The sequence below is a fragment of the Pelophylax lessonae genome, assembly GCF_965119305.1.
Source record: "Pelophylax lessonae genome assembly, chromosome: 3".
NCBI classification, from domain to species: Eukaryota; Metazoa; Chordata; class Amphibia; order Anura; family Ranidae; genus Pelophylax; species Pelophylax lessonae.
Window position 1 is genome coordinate 34,603,862 of NC_138770.1, and position 20,738 is coordinate 34,624,599.

At 45.5% G+C, this 20,738-nt stretch overlaps 1 protein-coding gene across 1 annotated transcript in view; it reads right to left on the minus strand.

Annotated features, from left to right (window-relative positions):
• The window catches only part of LOC309550280 (maltase-glucoamylase-like), a gene marked incomplete at its 5' end in the record, with an annotated part of 526,737 nt that overhangs the window by 266,337 nt on the left and 239,662 nt on the right, over positions 1–20,738 (minus strand). The window contains 2 exons of the mRNA XM_082250685.1: positions 1,396–1,557; positions 7,495–7,662. Coding sequence (XP_082106811.1) covers positions 1,396–1,557; positions 7,495–7,662 — 330 coding nt within the window. The remainder of the gene's footprint in view (positions 1–1,395; positions 1,558–7,494; positions 7,663–20,738) is intronic.

The window sequence follows — 20,738 nt, forward strand, 5'->3', positions numbered from 1 at the left end:
GAGATGGATGAATACAAACTATTTCATTTTTTTTTTGTTATAATTTACTTTGGATTAGTTGAAATTTATTTCAGATTTTTTGAAACTCATTATTGTGAATTGCAGATTCAGATGTATTTCATCCGAATTTCGATTTGTAAGGTAACAAATCGCACTTGTTTAAAAACATAATATATTGCAACTTACCAAGTCTTTGATAAGTTTACTGCATTATTGTTCTTGAGGTTAAGAACATTTTTAGCAAGTACAAAAAATACTATTGTTTTGGCCAGGAGAAGGGAAGGTGTTTATAGCCCAAATCAGGAGAGCAGCCCTAGGATGACAACATTGATCCTCCATAGATACAGCGCAGTGAGTGAATATGGTCATTCCAGGGCAGGAAGCATGTTACTGACAGGCATGGGCGTCCGCAGAACTTTTTTCAGGGGGGGGCATAATTTTAAGGTCACCCATGCTCCGCCCCTTTTCAAAGATGTCATGAAGGGGTGGTGCTTAGTCATTATACTTATTTTGAGTATATTTCCTTAAAGCATGTTATACAGCACAGTGCTTTGCTGTGTAATTTAGCCCCTTCTATCACCTAAAATACCTGGCTGATCCTGCCTGGCTATGTCCTCCCCTCTGTAAACTGACCACGGTATACCATGGCGGCTGAGCCCTGACACCGTGGTCAGTGTGCGTGCCTCCGTCATCCGCAGCCCTCCTGTCCTCCTCTGACCTCTCTCCCTTCCTCATTCCCTGCCTGTCTGCTCCTGCGTCAGTGCCCACCCCCCTCCTCACCTGCTGCTGTAGTTTCATTTAAAGTTCCATATCCTGTCTACAGTCTGTTTAATAATCCTGTGTGCCCCTGTGTCTGTTTTTTTTATAAAAATAAGCCATTCTTTAAAAGTATAGAGTGCACTCGCCGCTCACGTGACCCGCCACCTCTCTCCTCCTCTCCTCTTCCCCTCCTCCTCCCCTCCCAACTGACATCAGTGAGTAATCCTTGACCCCGACCGCTGCAGGCAGCTGTCAGCCGGAGAGAGGAGAGAGCCGACGGGTCACGTGAGCGGCGCTCAGCCCTCTGAAAACTGGTAAAGAACAGCTTATTTTTTTAAAACACAGACACACAGGCACACATGATTATTAAACAGAACAGACAGGATGGTATAAAGTGGCTTAACAACCACTTAAAAGGGGAAGTTGAGATTCCAAGGGGGGCATTTGCCCCCCCCCTTGCCCCTACCTGCGGATGCCCATGCTGACAGGGTCACCAGGTGTAATTTAGGGAAAAAGGAACCTAATGCAACCAACATATCTAAGGACTGGTGAGCTACAATATAATCATTTTTTTTTAGGGAGGGATAGTTTTTCAACACACACACTTTAATACTAGGAATAACCAATTATACATACTTCCCAGATGCAGCCACGATCATTACATTTTTTTGCATCAGCATTAGGTTCAGGGTAGCAATCAAACTTTTCTGAATCGGTTATACCTCCAGGACCCAACTGATCCCATTCCACAGTGTATGATTCTCCCAGTGTCAGTTGGAGACCGGTTATGTGTAGAACCTACAGAGAGAAATTGCAGAGTAGTTTCTTTGAATACAAACATTTTTATTGAGCTTTGTAAACAAGAAAAGCCAAAAAAGAACATAACCAAAGTATGACATTTCGAACATAGAAAGGTAAATGAAATTAAAAAAAAGGTATACAGCATATCAAGTTATGTAAGGCAGCGGTATCACATGCTTCATAACTAAGGACATAGTCAAGTGTTCATAGAAGGCAAAGAATAATAGAACATATCAAAGATCTGGCTGAAAAGAAGAGCATGGAGATCTTTGTCGCAATGACTGCGACATAGTATATTAGATTTTAGAGCCTGACTATACCAATTTTCTTATATGCATACTTCGGAAAAAATTAACAATAACAACATTAACAAAATGTTCCTGAGATATGAGTTATTGTCGGGGGTAGAACCCCCCCAGTAGACCACCGAGTGCTGAACATAGGTAACCCAACGAAACCTAAAACACGATCAACCCGTAGACCAATTCTCACATTTTTTATGGAAGATATGCATAGTGTCATATACAGTGCTGTATCTTGGCCTAGGCCAACAAGGCCCAGGCCTAGGGCGGCACTTTGCAGGGGGGCAGCAAAAAGCTGCAACCCTGCACAAAAAAAAAAAAAAAACAGCCTCCTCCTGGCACGAAAAGGGTTCCCACCGGCTTGCGCTAATCTTTTTGTATAGTGCCAGTCTTATGTGGTGAATTGGGCCGGAGGGCAGGGTCCAGGAGGCAAATCAGTCTGGTACCCCCATAAAGCGGTCACACTGCTACCTACCATTATGATAATACCAGCCGGTCAGGACATTCGGACAGACCGCAGGCCCGCCGACCACACTTAATACAACTGGCCCAACGGCCGCCAATGCTAATAAGTGTGGCACTGCAGCCAACTGCTCCGCCTACTCTCCTCTGCCCCCAGGCACTGATGGGCACTCATATGCTGCACTGATGGGAGCTAATAGACTGTACTGATGGGCACTAATATGCTGCTCTGATGGCCACTGATGAGGCGGCAATGGTGGGTACTGATAATCTGCACTAATGAGGCTGCATTGATGAGGCAGCACTGATAGGCTGCACTGATGGGCACTAATGAGGCTGAACTTATGGGAACTGATGAGGCTGCACTGGTTGTGGTCTTATACAGGAAGGGGTGTGGCCTTTACAGGAAGGGGTGGGTCATTTAATTTAGGGGGTGCACAAGTTTAGTCAGGCCTAGGGCAGCACAAAATCTAAATACGCCACTGGTCATATAGGGTGTGATGGACTCTTTCCATACTCCGAATTGCCTCCATTCTCGACATTACCTGAGTCCAAGGGACCGTCTCCGACCGCCAGTTAAGGGCTATCGCCCATAGCATGGAGCAACATAATGTGTGTGCTAATCTCTGAATTGGTGCAGGGGCACCAGGAATTTTAGCAAATAATAGACCCATCTGGGGGGTAATGGATATTCTTGATGTCATTATTTGAGAGATTACTTCTGATACCCTGTTCCACACCGTAGATAGTCTGTCGCATTCCCAAAAGGTGTGATATAAGGTGCCCGGAGCATCACAGCCACGAAAGCAGCGGTCGGAGACCCCCTGATAAAACCTGTGTACCCCGTCAGGGGTAAAGTACCACCTAGTGTGAAGCTTCACTACAGTGTCCTTCACTGACATGCAGAGTAGTTTCTTATCTTAAATCTAATATATATATATTTTTTCTTAGTAAAGAGAAGTGTGTACTGGTCTACTTAGCCTGATACTCCCTAATTTATACTAGGAAAACTGGAAAAATAATAATAATAATAAATAATAACAATATATGCAACATTATCTCTGATTCTTAACCACTTGCCGACCGCCGCACGACTATTTACGTCAGCGGTCAGCCCCTCACAGGCAAATTGACGTAGGGCTACGTCGCTTGCTTGTGAGGGTCTAGGGAGCGAGCGCGCGCCCCCGGAGGCACGCTCCCGCTCCCGCGTGGTCACGGACCCCCCCCGCGCGTGTGACCAGTGGACCCGATGTCCGCCGGCCACTCGGCGATCGGCGGGGGAGAGGGAGAATGTCAGGCAGCTTGTGTAAACAAGCCACCTGTCATTCTCCTCGCTGTAAAGACACTGATCACACGGATCTACTGTGTAGATCCATTGATCAGTGTCCTTACAGCTCAAGCCACAGCCAATCACAGTAGAAAGCACGCCCCTAGGGACACACACAGCCCCTCCCTCCCAAATAAAGTTAACCCCTTCACTACCAGTGTATTTTTACAGTAACAGTGCATATATATAGCACTGATTACTGTAGAAATGTCACTGGTAACCCCAAAAGTGTCAAAAATGTCAGTCAAGGGTCCGATCTGTCCACCGCAATGTCGCAGTACCGCAAAAAAATCGTAGATCGCCGCCATTACGCGTTAAAAAAAAAAAACAACAAAAATGACAAAAATCTTTCCCTTTGTTAGTAAACGCGATAACTTTTGCGCAAACCAATCAAAATATGCTTTTTGCGATTTTTTTTTACCAAACATATGTAGCATAAAACAAATTGGCCGAAAATGTTAAAAAATTTAGATTTTTACATTTTTTTTGGGGGGAATTTCATATAAAAAAATGTGAAAAATATTGCTATTTTTGCAAAATTGACGCTTTTTTTTGTTTATAGCGCATGATCAAAAAATCGCACAGGTGATCAAATACCACCAAAAGAAAGCTCTGTTTGTGGGAAAAAAAGGACGCCAAATTCGTTTAGGTACAGCGTTGCACGACCGCGCAATTGTCCGTTAAAGTCACGCAGTGCCGAATCTCAAAATACCCCCTGGTCGGAATGGGGGTAAAATCTTCCGGGGCTTAAGTGGTTAACAAAGTTAATTATGTGAGATTGGCCAATTGCTTCCTAAGACATCTGTAATGTATCATAGTGGGACATTAATAAAAAGGTGATTTAGATGCTTTTGAAAGGTGTATTCTCATGGAACATTTGTGTATTTTATTATTTAAAGAACACATTTGTTACTAACACAGAGAAACCATGTGGTCTAATATATGAACTATATTAATGGGTTAATATTTATTATGGACGTTTGCTCAACTTTGATGCTTAACCACTTTACCACCGGAGGATTTTCCTGCTAAAAGACCAGGGGGTTTTTTGCGATTTTTTACTGCGTGACTTTAACGGACAATTGCGCCTAAACGAATTTGACGTCCTTTTTTTCCCACAAACAGAGCTTTCTTTTGGTGGTATTTGATCACCTGTGCGATTTTTTGATCACGCGCTATAAACAAAAAAAGAGCGTAATTTTTGCAAAAATAGCAATATTTTTCACATTTTTTTATATGAAATTCCCCCCCAAAAAATGTAAAAATCAAAATTTTTTAACATTTTCGGCCAATTTGTTTTACGCTACCTATGTTTGGTAAAAAAAAATCGCAAAAAGCGTATTTTGATTGGTTTGCGCAAAAGTTATCGCGTTTACTAACAAAGGGAAAGATTTTTGTCATTTTTGGTGGGTTTTTTTTAACGAGTAATGGCGGCGATCTGCGATTTTTTTTGCGATACTGCGACATTGCGGCGGACAGATCGGACCCTTGACTGACATTTTTGACACTTTTGGGGGTACCATTACTGCAGTAATCAGTGCTATATATATGCACTGTTACTGCAAAAATGACACTGGCAGGGAAGGGGTTAACTGTATTGGACAGGGAGGGGTTAAGTGTGTCCTAGGGGCGTGATTCTAACTGTAGTGGGACATCGCTATTGGTGTAAAAACAAAGATCAACGGTTCTACATAGTAGAACCGTCTGATCTTCATTCTTACACAGGGAGAACAGACAGGTGGCTTGTTTACATAAGCCGCTCTGTCTTTCTCCCGCTGTACCGGCGATCGTAGTGTGAGCGGCGGACATCGGGTCCACCAGTCACACGCCCGCACTCCTCCGTGAACGAGCCGAGGTGGGCGCGCGCCTCGGCGGGCGCGGCCTCGCCCGCTATTGGCTCTAAAAGGAGTGACAGGCGAGCGACGTAGATCTACGTCACTCTGCCTGGCCGGGGCTGACTGCCGCAGTAAATATACTGTGAGCAGTCGGCAAGTGGTTAAAAGAGAAGTATGGCTTTTTTTTTTTTCAAAAATCATAATTCCCTAGGTGGATGTGGCATCACTCCGATGCTGCATCTGTCCCCTGCCCACTCTAAGACTGAGAATGGAGCAATCAAAGGCTGTTGACCGCTTGGTTCTCAGAGCTCTGTGAGAAGAGAGCTGGTGACTGAGTTACCGACTCTTTGCTCTGCCACCTCCCCACTCACTGGAGTGCTGGGCTGTGGAGGGGGCAGGAGTGGCTGGCTTAGGCTTTCAGTGACTGGCTGAGAGGCTGAGCCAGGTGCTGGTCCAGGGTTTTGGGCAGATCCCAACTGTGCCTGGACCACCTCTGTGATGTCAACCAGCAGCGGGCTTCAGCCTGCTGTCTGCTGAAAATGGGTAACAGGAGTGCAGAACAAACTGTACTCCTGTGATTCACAGGAGAAGTACAGCCAAACAAGCTTTGGCTATATTTCTCCTTTAACCACTTAACCCCCGGAAGATTTTACCCCCTTCCTGACCAGGGGGTATTTTGCGATTCGGCACTGCGTGATTTTAACGGACAATTGCGTGGTCGTGCGACGCTGTACCTAAACGAATTTCACGTCCTTTTTTTCCCACAAACAGAGCTTTCTTTTGGTGGTATTTGATCACCTGTGCGATTTTTTGATCATGCGCTATAAACAAAAAAAGAGCGCCAATTTTGCAAAAATAACAATATTTTTCACCTTTTTTTATATGAAATTCCCCCCAAAAAAATGTAAAAATCAAAATTTTTTAACATTTTCGGCCAATTTGTTTTATGCTACCTATGTTTGGTAAAAAAAAATCGCAAAAAGCGTATTTTGATTGGTTTGCGCAAAAGTTATCGCGTTTACTAACAAAGGGAAAGATTTTTGTCATTTTTTGTTGTTTTTTTTTTTAACGCGTAATGGCGGCGATCTGCGATTTTTTTTGCGGTACTGCGACATTGCGGCGGACAGATCGGACCCTTGACTGACATTTCTGACACTTTTGGGGTTACCAGTGACATTTCTACAGTAATCAGTGCTATACATATGCACTGTTACTGTAAAATTACACTGGTAGTGAAGGGGTTAACTTTATTTGAGAGGGAGGGGCTGTGTGTGTCCCTAGGGGCGTGCTTTCTACTGTGATTGGCTGTGGTTTCAGATGTATGAAGAGTGATTGACGGTTCTACATAGTAGAACCGTATGATCATCCTTCATACACCGGGGAGAATGACAGGCAGCTTGTTTACACAAGCCGCCTGACTTTCTCCCTCTCCCCCGCCGATCGCTGAGTGACCGGCGGACATCGGGTCCGCCGGTCACACGCGCGGGGGGGGGGGGGGGGTGCGTGACCGTGCGGGAGCGCGCCTCTGGGGGCGCGCGCTCGCTCCCTAGACCCTCACAGGCTAGCGACGTAGACCTACGTCGCTTTGCCTGTGAGGGGCTGACTGCCGACGTAGATCTGCGTTAGGCAGTCGGCAAGTGGTTAAGGGTCATTATCAGTGCAGGATTTACCTACTTCCAGGAAGTGTCACAAAAACATGAATTATTAATCCATGTAAGAAAACAGCATGAATAATCTTACCTGTAACTATGAAGAGAACTGAACAACATTGGCACTGTTAGTGGGCTATGAGGATAGGAGCTGAGCACCATTGTTTTAGAATGTGTTACCTAAGATTTAGAATGGTATACTATACACAGAGTATGGTGTATAAGTACTAAACTGGACAAGAACACTGTAAGAAGATTATTATAATAGGGGGACTTTGGGCAATCAAGAAAAATTAAACAGTCACAAAATGTCAATGTTTATGCTAATAAATGTGTAAAAAATGAAGATTATTTCTTGCCTTGTAAGAATCATATCTGTAGGTATGGCCTGAAGACTGAATGACACCACCTTTTTTTACTACGACACTTGTGGTACCAGCGGGCAGTCCCATTATTTTTATTTCTTCAAACTTTAGATTGTTGGGGTCTTTAAATACAGCTTGTTTTGCTTCAAGAGTTAGAACATTCTAAAAGATAAAAAAAAGAAATTAATAAACCTGGAATGGTTATATAAATGGTATTGTATACATAAATGGTATATGCATTTTCAGGCAATACTGTTAAGAAATGCACTACTTTCCAACCTCTTTTGATACGGCTCAAGAAGGGATGAGCAAATATATGAGATATTTTTCTTCAATTTTAAGAAAATTATATACATTTAGCTGAAATGTTGCCATTTCCAGAATGCATTGGAGTCAACGAATAAAGTGAAATCAAGGACATTTGCATTATTTGGATTTTACAATTGGTTTTAACCACTATCTACTATCTACGTCAGCGGTCAGCCCCCTCACAGGCAAAGTGACGTAGGGCTACGTCGCTAGCTTGTGAGGGTCTAGGGAGCGAGTGCGCGCCGCCGGAGGCGCGCTCCCGCGTGGTCACGGACCCCCCCGCGCGTGTGACCGGCAGACCCGATGTCCGCCGGTCACTCTGCGATCGGCGGGGGAGAGGGAGAAAGTCAGGCGGCTTGTGTAAACAAACCGCCTGTCATTCTCCCCTGTGTATGAAGGATGATCATACGGTTCTACTATGTAGAACCGTTGATCACTCTTCATACATCTGAAGCCACAGCCAATCACAGTAGAAAGCACGCCCCTAGGGACACACACAGCCCCTCCCTTTCAAAAAAGTTAACCCCTTCACTGCCAGTGTATTTTTACAGTAACAGTGCATATATATAGCACTGATTACTGTAGAAATGTCACTGGTAACCCCAAAAGTGTCAAAAATGTCAGTCAAGGGTCCGATCTGTCCGCCGCAATGTCGCAGTACCGCAAAAAAAAAAAATCGCAGATCGCCGCCATTACGCGTTAAAAAAAAAACAACAAAAATGACAAAAATCTTTCCCTTTGTTAGTAAACGCGATAACTTTTGCGCAAACTAATCAAAATACGCTTTTTGCGATTTTTTTTTACCAAACATAGGAAGCATAAAACAAATTGGCCGAAAATGTTAAAAAATTTAGATTTTTACATTTTTTTTGGGGGGGGGGGGGGGGAATGTGAAAAATATTGCTATTTTTGCAAAATTTACGCTCTTTTTTTGTTTATAGCGCGTGATCAAAAAATCACACAGGTGATCAAATACCACCAAAAGAAAGCTCTGTTTGTGGGAAAAAAAGGACGCCAAATTCGTTTAGATACAGCGTCGCACGACTGTGCAATTGTCCGTTAAAGTCACGCAGTGCAGAATCGCAAAATACCCCCTGGTCAGGAAGGGGGTAAAATCTTCCGGGGCTTAAGTGGTTAAATTATTCTAAATGTTTACAGAAGCTCTTTTAAGCAACCTTGAACCTGTTTTGGAGCCAAAAAATATAAGCCTTTATTCTTTGCTTATATACAAAGTGATGTCACCCCTTTGAATGCCCCCAGATTATAATGCATTTATTCATTACAATTTTACTGTAAGTTTAAAAGCATAGTAACTGGTATGTAGGTTGATATATAATACCCCTCTGAAATTTTAGATCCTGTATATAACTTGTACTCTAAATATTATACAGCAGTATTGCTTTCACTTAAGCTTTTTTATATCATAAATTTCCCCTATAGACTTAACCACTTAAGCCCCGGAAGATTTTACCCCCATTCCGACCAGGGGGTATTTTGCGATTCGGTACTGCGTGAATTTAACGGACAATTGCGCGGTCGTGCGACGCTGTACCTAAACGAATTTGGCGTCCTTTTTTTCCCACAAACAGAGCTTTCTTTTGGTGGTATTTGATCACCTGTGCGATTTTTTGATCACACGCTATAAACAAAAAAAGAGCGTCAATTTTGCAAAAATAGCAATATTTTTCACATTTTTTTATATGAAATTCCCCAAAAAAAAAATTTAAAAATCAAAATTTTTTTACTTTTTCGGCCAATTTGTTTTATGCTACCTATGTTTGGTAAAAAAAATCGCAAAAAGCGTATTTTGATTGGTTTGCGCAAAAGTTATCGCGTTTACTAACAAAGGGAAAGATTTCTGTCATTTTTGTTGTTTTTTTTTTTAACGTGTAATGGCGGCGATCTGCGATTTTTTTTGCGATACTGCGACATTGGGGCGGACAGATCGGACCCTTGACTGACATTTTTGACACTTTTGGGGTTACCAGTGACATTTCTACAGTAATCAGTGCTATATATATGCACTGTTACTGTAAAAATACACTGGTAGTGAAGGGGTTAACTTTATTTGGGAGGGAGGGGCTGTGTGTATCCCTAGGGGCGTGCTTTCTACTGTGATTGGCTGGGGCTTGAGCTGTATGGAGACTGATCAACGGATCTACATACTAGATCCGAGTGATCAGTATCCTAACAGCAAGGAGAATGACAGGCAGCTTGTTTACACAAGCTGCCTGACATTCTCCCTCTCCCCCGCCGATCGCCGAGTGACCGGCGGACATCGGGTCCGCCGGTCACACGCGCGGGGGGGCCCGTGACCACGCGGGAGCGCGCCTCCGGGGGCGCGCGCTCGCTCCCTAGACCCTCACAAGCTAGTGACGTAGCCCTACGTCACTTTGCCTGTGAGGGGCTGACTGCCGACGTAGATCGGCGTTAGGCAGTCGGCAAGTGGTTAAAGCGTAACTTTACCTTAAAAGGGAAGTTCCATTGATAACGCTTTTGCCACCTATTTTTGGCAGGTACCCACTCCAACTTCTGCTGCAGTTACCTAAGTGATTGCAGCAGAAGCTCTCAACCACCGTCAACCTCCTGGAATATGTCACAGGTCCAAGGAGGCTGTGGGACCATTCACAGAGTTCAACAAGGTTCTCACATTGGGGAGCCAGCTGTAAAGCCACAAGGAATCACAGCAGGGTTTCCACAGTCAGCATAGTAGCACCAGGGACCTGAAGACCCGCAAAGAACAGACCAGGTGAGGACAGTGATGTTCCTTGGACAGGTAAGTGTCTATTTATTAAAAATCAGCAGCTATACTGTTCAGTTTTTGCCTTACCAACAGTGGATAAAAAAATGCATGACCATTAAATTATGTGGAACCCTTCACACCAGTGTGTTTTTTTAATAAATTCTTTATTTATCAAGAAAGGCATACAACACGAGCATGAAAATCAACAGTTGACGCCCTTCGAAGAAGTCGGAAATGACGAAACGCGTCAAGGCATGAACCTTACGGCGACCGGAAGTACACAGGGGACACGAGCGGAGGCTTTGGAGGTCCGGGACACCAGCGTGGAGAGGGTGAGCTGGACCACCATTGCCCACTACGTTACCCGGGGTGCTTATGCATTGATGAAAGCGCATTAACATTTATATTTGTGAGTGCATTGTATTTTGGGTTCTTGGGAATAAAGGTTTACTGGTGTTTAGCAATATTACGCTAGTGCGGCTACTTTTTTGTTTCACCCTATGCTTGCTGGACGGCTGGTGTACTGTGAGGACAAGAGACGCACGCCACTATAGGAGGCATTATATCTGCAGCGGAAGCCGATCTCGCAGGAGAGGTTTTTACTAGTGTTGAGCGAACACGGACTGTATTATTCGTGTTCGTACCGAATAATTGGATTTTTTGTACCCGAACACGGACACGGACACTTTACTGTATGTTCGGGTAAAAATCCGTGTTCGGTCGTTTTATTTCCGGGTTTTGCATGCTTTGGCGCTCTTTTCATGGCGGGCTTTCAACAGCCAATCAACAATCGTTTAACTGGTGTGCCTTAAGCCATCCCAGCCATGCCTGCAAATGTCTCAGTAGCTGTGATTGGCCGTCTGAAGCATGTGACCAAGTCTTTATAAGTTCGAGGCAGCCGCAGCGGCGTCATTATGCTGCTTAGATTCAGGGACAGAGAGCACACATCAACGTGCTGGCTGCTGATTAGGGAAAGATAGGCAGGAAAAAACCATTTGTGTCCGGATAGAATTGAGGGACAGGTCGGAGTGTTTAGGCAGGGCGAGTTGTAGGCATTTTAGGGATAGAGTCTGCTGAATTATATAGGGTCAGTGTCTTCTACAAACTACAATCGATATTGCTGTGTGGGGGGTGGGGTGAATCTGCACTCAATCCTGATCTACGATCTCTTCTCAATCCTGTTAGGGACAGAGTCTGCTGAATTTTAGGGAAACTGTGTTCTACAAACTACAATCGATATTGCTGTGTGGGGGGTGGGGTGAATCTGCACTCAATCCTGATCTACGATCTCTTCTCAATCCTGTTAGGGACAGAGTCTGCTGAATTTTAGGGAAACTGTGTTCTACAAACTACAATCGATATTGCTGTGTGGGGGGTGGGGTGAATCTGCACTCAATCCTGATCTACGATCTCTTCTCAATCCTGTTAGGGACAGAGTCTGCTGAATTTTAGGGAAACTGTGTTCTACAAACTACAATCGATATTGCTGTGTGGTGTGGGATTGGAGATAGGCAGGTGTCAGTGATCCACATCCATTTTTCTGTGTGTGAGCTGCAGTGAACACAATCTTTTTGGGCTGCAGTGAACACAATCTTTTTGGGCTGCAGTGAACACAATCTTTTTGGGCTGCAGTGAACACAATCTTTTTGGGGTGCAGTGAACAAAATCTTTTTGGGGTGCAGTGAACACAATCCTTTTTGGTGTGCAGTGAACACAATCTTTGTGGGGTGCAGTGAACAAAATCCTTTGTGGGGTGCAGTGAACACAATCTTTTTGGGGTGCAGTGAACAAAATCCTTTTTGGGGTGCAGTGAACAACATCCTTTTTGGGGTGCAGTGAACACAATCTTTTTGGGGTGCAGTGAACAAAATCCTTTGTGGGGTGCAGTGAACACAATCTTTTTGGGGTGCAGTGAACACAATCTTTTTGGGGTGGAGTGAACAACATCCTTTTTGGGGTGCAGTGAACAAAATCCTTTTTGGGGTGCAGTGAACAAAATCATTTTTGGGGTGCAGTGAACACAATCTTTGTGGGGTGCAGTGAACACAATCTTTTTGGGGTGGAGTGAACAACATCCTTTTTGGGGTGCAGTGAACAACATCCTTTTTGGGGTGCAGTGAACACAATCTTTTTGGGGTGCAGTGAACACAATCTTTGTGGGGTACAGTGAACAGAATCTTTGTGGGGTGCAGTGAACAAAATCTTTGGGGGGTACAGTGAACACAATCTTTGTGAGGTGCAGTGAACACAATCTTTGGGGGGTACAGTGAACACAATCTTTGTGGGGTGCAGTGAACACAATCATTGTGGGGTGCAGTGAACTCAATCTTTGTGGGGTACAGTGAACACAATCTCATACTGAAGGTTTGAGGGTGCTGCCTGTTCCATACTCCCCCTACTCCTCATCTAGCCTTTTAGGGGTACAAACAATAGTAATTGGGGCCTAGTGTGGTTGTGTACGTGTGATATACATACACTTTTTTGGGATCATATTTTCTATTCCGCTATTTAATCAAAAACCTTTGGGGATCAGTTAAATTGGGGGATAGTCTGTGTTGGTACGTGTGAGAGAGATCCACCTTTCCAAGTTGTTGGGGTTCATCTCATACTTCTGAAGGTTTGAGGGTGCTGCCTGTTCCATACTCCCCCCTACTCCTAGCCTTTTAGGGGTACAAACAATAGTAATTGGGGCCTAGTGTGGTTGTGTACGTGTGATATACATACACTTTTTTGGGATCATATTTTCTATTCCGCTATTTAATCAAAAACCTCTGGGGATCAGTTAAATTGGGGGATAGTCTGTGTTGGTACGTGTGAGAGAGATCCACCTTTCCAAGTTGTTGGGGTTCATCTCATACTTCTGAAGGTTTGAGGGTGCTGCCTGTTCCATACTCCCCCTACTCCTAGCCTTTTAGGGGTACAAACAATAGTAATTGGGGCCTAGTGTGGTTGTGTACGTGTGATATACATACACTTTTTTGGGATCATATTTTCTATTCCGCTATTTAATCAAAAACCTCTGGGGATCAGTTAAATTGGGGGATAGTCTGTGTTGGTACGTGTGAGAGAGATCCACCTTTCCAAGTTGTTGGGGTTCATCTCATACTTCTGAAGGTTTGAGGGTGCTGCCTGTTCCATACTCCCCCTACTCCTAGCCTTTTAGGGGTACAAACAATAGTAATTGGGGCCTAGTGTGGTTGTGTACGTGTGATATACATACACTTTTTTGGGATCATATTTTCTATTCCGCTATTTAATCAAAAACCTTTGGGGATCAGTTAAATTGGGGGATAGTCTGTGTTGGTACGTGTGAGAGAGATCCACCTTTCCAAGTTGTTGGGGTTCATCTCATACTTCTGAAGGTTTGAGGGTGCTGCCTGTTCCATACTCCCCCTACTCCTAGCCTTTTAGGGGTACAAACAATAGTAATTGGGGCCTAGTGTGGTTGTGTACGTGTGATATACATACACTTTTTTGGGATCATATTTTCTATTCCGCTATTTAATCAAAAACCTCTGGGGATCAGTTAAATTGGGGGATAGTCTGTGTTGGTACGTGTGAGAGAGATCCACCTTTCCAAGTTGTTGGGGTTCATCTCATACTTCTGAAGGTTTGAGGGTGCTGCCTGTTCCATACTCCCCCTACTCCTAGCCTTTTAGGGGTACAAACAATAGTAATTGGGGCCTAGTGTGGTTGTGTACGTGTGATATACATACACTTTTTTGGGATCATATTTTCTATTCCGCTATTTAATCAAAAACCTTTGGGGATCAGTTAAATTGGGGGATAGTCTGTGTTGGTACGTGTGAGAGAGATCCACCTTTCCAAGTTGTTGGGGTTCATCTCATACTTCTGAAGGTTTGAGGGTGCTGCCTGTTCCATACTCCCCCTACTCCTAGCCTTTTAGGGGTACAAACAATAGTAATTGGGGCCTAGTGTGGTTGTGTACGTGTGATATACATACACTTTTTTGGGATCATATTTTCTATTCCGCTATTTAATCAAAAACCTCTGGGGATCAGTTAAATTGGGGGATAGTCTGTGTTGGTACGTGTGAGAGAGATCCACCTTTCCAAGTTGTTGGGGTTCATCTCATACTTCTGAAGGTTTGAGGGTGCTGCCTGTTCCATACTCCCCCTACTCCTAGCCTTTTAGGGGTACAAACAATAGTAATTGGGGCCTAGTGTGGTTGTGTACGTGTGATATACATACACTTTTTTGGGATCATATTTTCTATTCCGCTATTTAATCAAAAACCTCTGGGGATCAGTTAAATTGGGGGATAGTCTGTGTTGGTACGTGTGAGAGAGATCCACCTTTCCAAGTTGTTGGGGTTCATCTCATACTTCTGAAGGTTTGAGGGTGCTGCCTGTTCCATACTCCCCCTACTCCTAGCCTTTTAGGGGTACAAACAATAGTAATTGGGGCCTAGTGTGGTTGTGTACGTGTGATATACATACACTTTTTTGGGATCATATTTTCTATTCCGCTATTTAATCAAAAACCTCTGGGGATCAGTTAAATTGGGGGATAGTCTGTGTTGGTACGTGTGAGAGAGATCCACCTTTCCAAGTTGTTGGGGTTCATCTCATACTTCTGAAGGTTTGAGGGTGCTGCCTGTTCCATACTCCCCCCTACTCCTAGCCTTTTAGGGGTACAAACAATAGTAATTGGGGCCTAGTGTGGTTGTGTACGTGTGATATACATACACTTTTTTGGGATCATATTTTCTATTCCGCTATTTAATCAAAAACCTTTGGGGATCAGTTAAATTGGGGGATAGTCTGTGTTGGTACGTGTGAGAGAGATCCACCTTTCCAAGTTGTTGGGGTTCATCTCATACTTCTGAAGGTTTGAGGGTGCTGCCTGTTCCATACCCCCCCTACTCCTCATCTAGCCTTTTAGGGGTACAAACAATAGTAATTGGGGCCTAGTGTGGTTGTGTACGTGCGAGATACATACACTTTTTTTGATCATATTTCCTATTCCGCTATTCAATAAAAACCTTTGAGGATCAATTGAATTGCGGGATAGTCTGTGTCGGTACGTGTGAGAGAGATCCACCTTTCCAAGTTGTTGGGGTTCATCTCATACTTCTGAAGGTTTGAGGGTGCTGCCTGTTCCATACCCCCCCTACTCCTCATCTAGCCTTTTAGGGGTACAAACAATAGTAATTGGGGCCTAGTGTGGTTGTGTACGTGCGAGATACATACACTTTTTTTGATCATATTTCCTATTCCGCTATTCAATAAAAACCTTTGAGGATCAATTGAATTGCGGGATAGTCTGTGTCGGTACGTGTGAGAGAGATCCACCTTTCCAAGTTGTTGGGGTTCATCTCATACTTCTGAAGGTTTGAGGGTGCTGCCTGTTCCATACCCCCCCTACTCCTCATCTAGCCTTTTAGGGGTACAAACAATAGTAATTGGGGCCTAGTGTGGTTGTGTACGTGCGAGATACATACACTTTTTTTGATCATATTTCCTATTCCGCTATTCAATAAAAACCTTTGGGGATCAATTAAATTGCGGGATAGTCTGTGTCGGTACGTGTGAGATCCACCTTTCCAAGTTTTTGGGGTTCATCTCATACTTCTGAAGCTTTGAGGGTGCTGCCTGTTCCATACTCCTCCTCCTCCTCATCCATCCTTTTAGGTGTACAAACAATAGTAATTGGGGCCTAGTGTGCTTCTGTACGTGTGAGATACATACACATTTTTTGATCATATTTCCTATTCCGCTATTCAATAAAAACCTTTGGGGATCAATTAAATTGCGGAATAGTCTGTGTCGGTACGTGTGAGATCCACCTTTCCAAGTTTTTGGGGTTCATCTCATACTTCTGAAGCTTTGAGGGTGCTGCCTGTTCCATACTCCTCCTCCTCCTCATCCATCCTTTTAGGTGTACAAACAATAGTAATTGGGGCCTAGTGTGTTTCTGTACGTGCGAGATACATACACTTTTTTTGATCATATTTCCTATTCCGCTATTCAATAAAAACCTTTGGGGATCAATTAAATTGCGGGATAGTCTGTGTCGGTACGTGTGAGATCCACCTTTCCAAGTTTTTGGGGTTCATCTCATACTTCTGAAGCTTTGAGGGTGCTGCCTGTTCCATACTCCTCCTCCTCCTCATCCATCCTTTTAGGTGTACAAACAATAGTAATTGGGGCCTAGTGTGCTTCTGTACGTGTGAGATACATACACATTTTTTGATCATATTTCCTATTCCGCTATTCAATAAAAACCTTTGGGGATCAATTAAATTGCGGAATAGTCTGTGTCGGTACGTGTGAGATCCACCTTTCCAAGTTTTTGGGGTTCATCTCATACTTCTGAAGCTTTGAGGGTGCTGCCTGTTCCATACTCCTCCTCCTCCTCATCCATCCTTTTAGGTGTACAAACAATAGTAATTGGGGCCTAGTGTGCTTCTGTACGTGTGAGATACATACACATTTTTTGATCATATTTCCTATTCCGCTATTCAATAAAAACCTTTGGGGATCAATTAAATTGCGGAATAGTCTGTGTCGGTACGTGTGAGATCCACCTTTCCAAGTTTTTGGGGTTCATCTCATACTTCTGAAGCTTTGAGGGTGCTGCCTGTTCCATACTCCTCCTCCTCCTCATCCATCCTTTTAGGTGTACAAACAATAGTAATTGGGGCCTAGTGTGTTTCTGTACGTGTGAGATACATACACTTTTTTTGATCATATTTCCTATTCCGCTATTCAATAAAAACCTTTGGGGATCAATTGAATTGCGGGATAGTCTGTGTCGGTACGTGTGAGAGAGATCCACCTTTCCAAGTTGTTGGGGTTCATCTCATACTTCTGAAGGTTTGAGGGTGCTGCCTGTTCCATACCCCCCCTACTCCTCATCTAGCCTTTTAGGGGTACAAACAATAGTAATTGGGGCCTAGTGTGGTTGTGTACGTGCGAGATACATACACTTTTTTTGATCATATTTCCTATTCCGCTATTCAATAAAAACCTTTGAGGATCAATTGAATTGCGGGATAGTCTGTGTCGGTACGTGTGAGAGAGATCCACCTTTCCAAGTTGTTGGGGTTCATCTCATACTTCTGAAGGTTTGAGGGTGCTGCCTGTTCCATACTCCCCCTACTCCTCATCTAGCCTTTTAGGGGTACAAACAATAGTAATTGGGGCCTAGTGTGGTTGTGTACGTGTGATATACATACACTTTTTTTGGATCATATTTTCTATTCCGCTATTCAATAAAAACCTTTCTAGGGCAAGATCTTAAATTACAGAAATATGAGGAGACCGTCAAATAAGGGCCGTGGCCTGGGTCGTGGTGCTGCTGGTAGAGCTCCTGTTGCAAGGAGAGGACATGGTCGATCTGTGCCAGCTACACGCACAAGTGAAACACCTTCCTCAAGTGTGAGTAGGCGACAGAACCTGCATCAGTATTTGGTAGGGCATCAAACGCCCCTAGAAGTGATGAGGCCAGAACAAGTTGAGGCGATAGTAGATTGGTTTGCTGCTGACAGTGCCTCCAGTTCCTTCACATTGTCTCCCACCCAGTCTACTGCAGAAAGGTCAGAGTTGGCACCTGCAGCCAATGTCCAACCGTCTTTCACCTCACCCCCTTGCAAATCAGGCCAGCAGTCTGAGCCCCAAGCCATACAGCAGTCTCTTATTCTTTTTGAGGACTCTGTCAGCAGGGTTTCCCAGGGCCATCCACCTAGCCCTGCCCCAGAAGTGGAAGAGATTGAGTGCAGTGATGCCCAACCACTTATTCCTCAAGATGAGTACATGCAAGGATCATCGCAGCACGTCTCCGATGATGACGAAACGCAGGTGCCAACTGCTGCGGCGTTCAGCATTGTGGAGACCGACAAGGAGGGCAGGGGTGAAGACTGGGTGGAAGATGATGTGGAGGACGATGAGGTCCTCGACCCCACATGGAATGAACGTCATGCAGGTGAACTGAGTAGTTTGGAGGAAGAGGCGGTGGTCGCACAGAGCCACCAGCACAGCAGAAGAGGGAGCAGGGTGCAGAAGCGGAGCGGCCGTGCCCTAGACACTACGCCCGCTACTGCCCAACGCAGCAAGGGAACGAGCGCACCAAAGTCAGCTCAAAGGAGTTCTCTAGCGTGGAAGTTCTTTAGAAAATGTGCTGATGACAGGACACGAGTGGTTTGCACCCTGTGCAATCAGAGCTTGAAGCGAGGCATGAACCTTCTCAACCTGAGCACAACCTGCATGATCAGGCATCTAAGTGCAAAGCACGAGCTGCAGTGGAGTACACACCTTCAAAACCAAGAAACGTCTCTGGCTCATCCTGCTTCCTCTTCTGCTGCAGTCTCGGCCGCTCCAGCCACATCTGTAGTGATACCGGCACCTGCCACCCCGCAAACAGACGATCTGTCAGCAACACCACCACCTGGGTCACCAACAACCATCTCCACAATGTCCCGTGGAAGCGTTCAGCTTTCCATCTCCCAAACACTTGAGAGGAAGAGGAAGTACCCCCCTACCCACCCGCGATCCCTGGCCCTGAATGCCAGCATTTCAAAATTATTGGCCTTTGAAATGCTGTCATTCCGTCTGGTGGAGACGCACAGTTTTAAAAACCTTATGTCGGTGGCTGTCCCACAGTACGTCGTGCCCAGCCGCCACTACTTTTCCAGGCAAGCCATCCCTTCCCTGCACAACCAAGTGGGGGAAAAAATCAGGTGTGCACTGCGCAACGCCATCTGTGCCAAGGTCCACCTAACTACGGATACGTGGACCAGTAAGCACGGTCAGGGGCGTTATATCTCCCTAACGGCACACTGGGTAAATGCAGTGGCGGATGGGCCTGAGGCGGATAGCAATTTGGCGCATGTCCTTCCACCACCGAGGATTGCAGGGCGCTTCAGTTTGCCTCCTGTTCCTAACTCCTCCTACTCCGCTTCCTCATCCTCTACCGCCTCCTCATCCGGACAGCGTAACACCTTCACCACCAACTTCAGCACGGCCAGGGGTAAACGACAGCAGGCAGTTTTACAACTTGCCTGTTTGGGGGACAAACCACACACCGCGCAGGAGTTGTGGAGGAGCATGGAACAGCAGACAAATGAGTGGTTGCTGCCAGCGAGCCTCAAGCCCGGCCTGGTGGTGTGCGATAACGGGCGAAATCTCATAGCAGCTCTGGGCCTAGCCGGTTTGACGCACATCCCTTGCCTGGCGCATGTGCTGAATTTGGTGGTGCAGAGGTTCCTTAAAAACTACCCCGATATGTCAGAGCTGCTGCAGAAAGTGCGGGCCGTTTGTGCGCACTTTCGGCGTTCTCACCCTGCTGCTGCTCGCCTGGCAGCGCTGCAGCGTAACTTCGGCCTTCCCGCTCACCGCCTCATATGTGACGTGCCCACAAGGTGGAACTCCACCTTGCACATGCTGGAAAGACTGTGCGAGCAGCAGCAGGCCATAGTGGAGTTTCAGCTGCAGCACGCACGCGTGAGTCGCTCTGCGGAACAGCACCACTTCACCACCAATAACTGGGCCTCCATGCGAGACCTGTGTGCCTTGTTGCGCTGTTTTGAGTACTCCACCAACATGGCCAGTGGCAATGACGCCGTTCTCAGCTTAACTATCCCACTTCTATGCCTCCTTGAAAAAACAATTCGGGCGATGATGGAAGAGGATGTGGCACAGGATGAGGAGGAGGAGGAGGATGAAGAGGTAACATTTCCAAGGCTTTCAGGGCAGTCATTCGCAAGGGGCTCCGAGGGTGGGTTCCTGCACACGCAAACGCCAGGGACGCAATTGTCCAGCAGGGGCACAGTTCTGGAGGATGAGGAGGATGAGGAGGAGGAGGAGCTGGAGGAGGAGATGGAACCATGTTCACAGCAGGGTGGCACCCAGGCCAGCTCATGGCCATCACTGGTGCGTGGCTGGGGGGATACAGAGGACACGGACCATACACCTCCCACAGAGGACAGCCTTTCGTTGCCTCTGGGCAGCCTGGCACACATGAGCGATTACATGCTGCAGTGTCTCCACAACGACCGCCGAGTTGCCCACATTCTAACTTGTGCTGATTACTGGGTGGCCACGCTGCTGGATCCCCGTTACAAGGACAACGTACCGTCCTTAATTCACTCACTGGAGCGCGATCGCAAGATGCGCGAGTACAAGCGCACGCTGGTAGACGCCATGCTGCTGGCATTCCCATCTGA